At 44.7% G+C, this 798-nt stretch overlaps 1 protein-coding gene across 1 annotated transcript in view; it reads left to right on the top strand.

The window, feature by feature from the left end:
* Positions 1 to 798, top strand: part of LOC106874338 (dynactin subunit 1) — a 112011-nt gene that overhangs the window by 43282 nt on the left and 67931 nt on the right. Inside the window, exon 10 of the mRNA XM_052973024.1 lies at positions 340 to 440. Coding sequence (XP_052828984.1) covers positions 340 to 440 — 101 coding nt within the window. The remainder of the gene's footprint in view (positions 1 to 339; positions 441 to 798) is intronic.

Below are 798 nucleotides of genomic sequence, written 5' to 3'. Positions count from 1 at the left end.
GTTGGTAAGCAAGCTACTTACCACACAGCCACTCCTACGCCTATGTTTGTTCGTTTTATTTTAAGAGTTGAGTCAGTGTGGTGATCTCAGACTGGCAATGGGGAAGAAGGGGAAAGAAAATCCATGACCTTGACTGAACGCTTGCAGCAGTGTGAGTTCTGGAAAGGTAACTGGGGCTTAGGTCACGGCATTAAGCCAAGTGTTGGATTAAATCTACCAAGGAACAGGTACAATCCATCTGAAGGGCTTCTGCCCAGTTTCTGCCTGTCCAGTTTCACTTGTGAAGCTTACATTGATCCAAGATTTTTCTCATTTGCTGTTTCTGGTTTGTTATTTCAGTGTGAAGGTCTCGAACAAGAATTAGAAGGCTTAAAAGAAAAACTTGAAGAACTTACTTTAGACCACGATATTTTAGAAAATGAAATCAAGGACAAAGGTAAGTAATATCCTTTTTGGGTTTGTTGATGTTTGTAAGTATTCCTGTGTGAAGGCGCAATGGCCCAGTGGTTAGGGCAGCGGACTCGCGATCGTAGGATCGCGGTTTTGATTCCCAGACCGAGCGTTGTGAGTGTTTATTGAGCGAAAACACCTAAAGTTCCACGATGCTCCGGCAGGGGATGGCGGCTAACCCTGCTGTACTCTTTCACCACAACTTTCTCTCACTCTTTCTTCCTGTTTCTGTTGTGCCTGTAATTCAAAGGGCCAGCATTGTCACACTCTGTGTCACGCTGAATCTCCCCCAGAACTACGTTAAAGGTACACGTGTCTCTGGTGTGCTCAGCCACTTGCACATTAATT

Source organism: Octopus bimaculoides, chromosome 14 (assembly GCF_001194135.2).
Source record: "Octopus bimaculoides isolate UCB-OBI-ISO-001 chromosome 14, ASM119413v2, whole genome shotgun sequence".
NCBI lineage: Eukaryota > Metazoa > Mollusca > Cephalopoda > Octopoda > Octopodidae > Octopus > Octopus bimaculoides.
The sequence above is the reverse complement of the archived record's forward strand: the minus strand, read 5'-3'. Positions and strand labels throughout refer to the sequence as shown.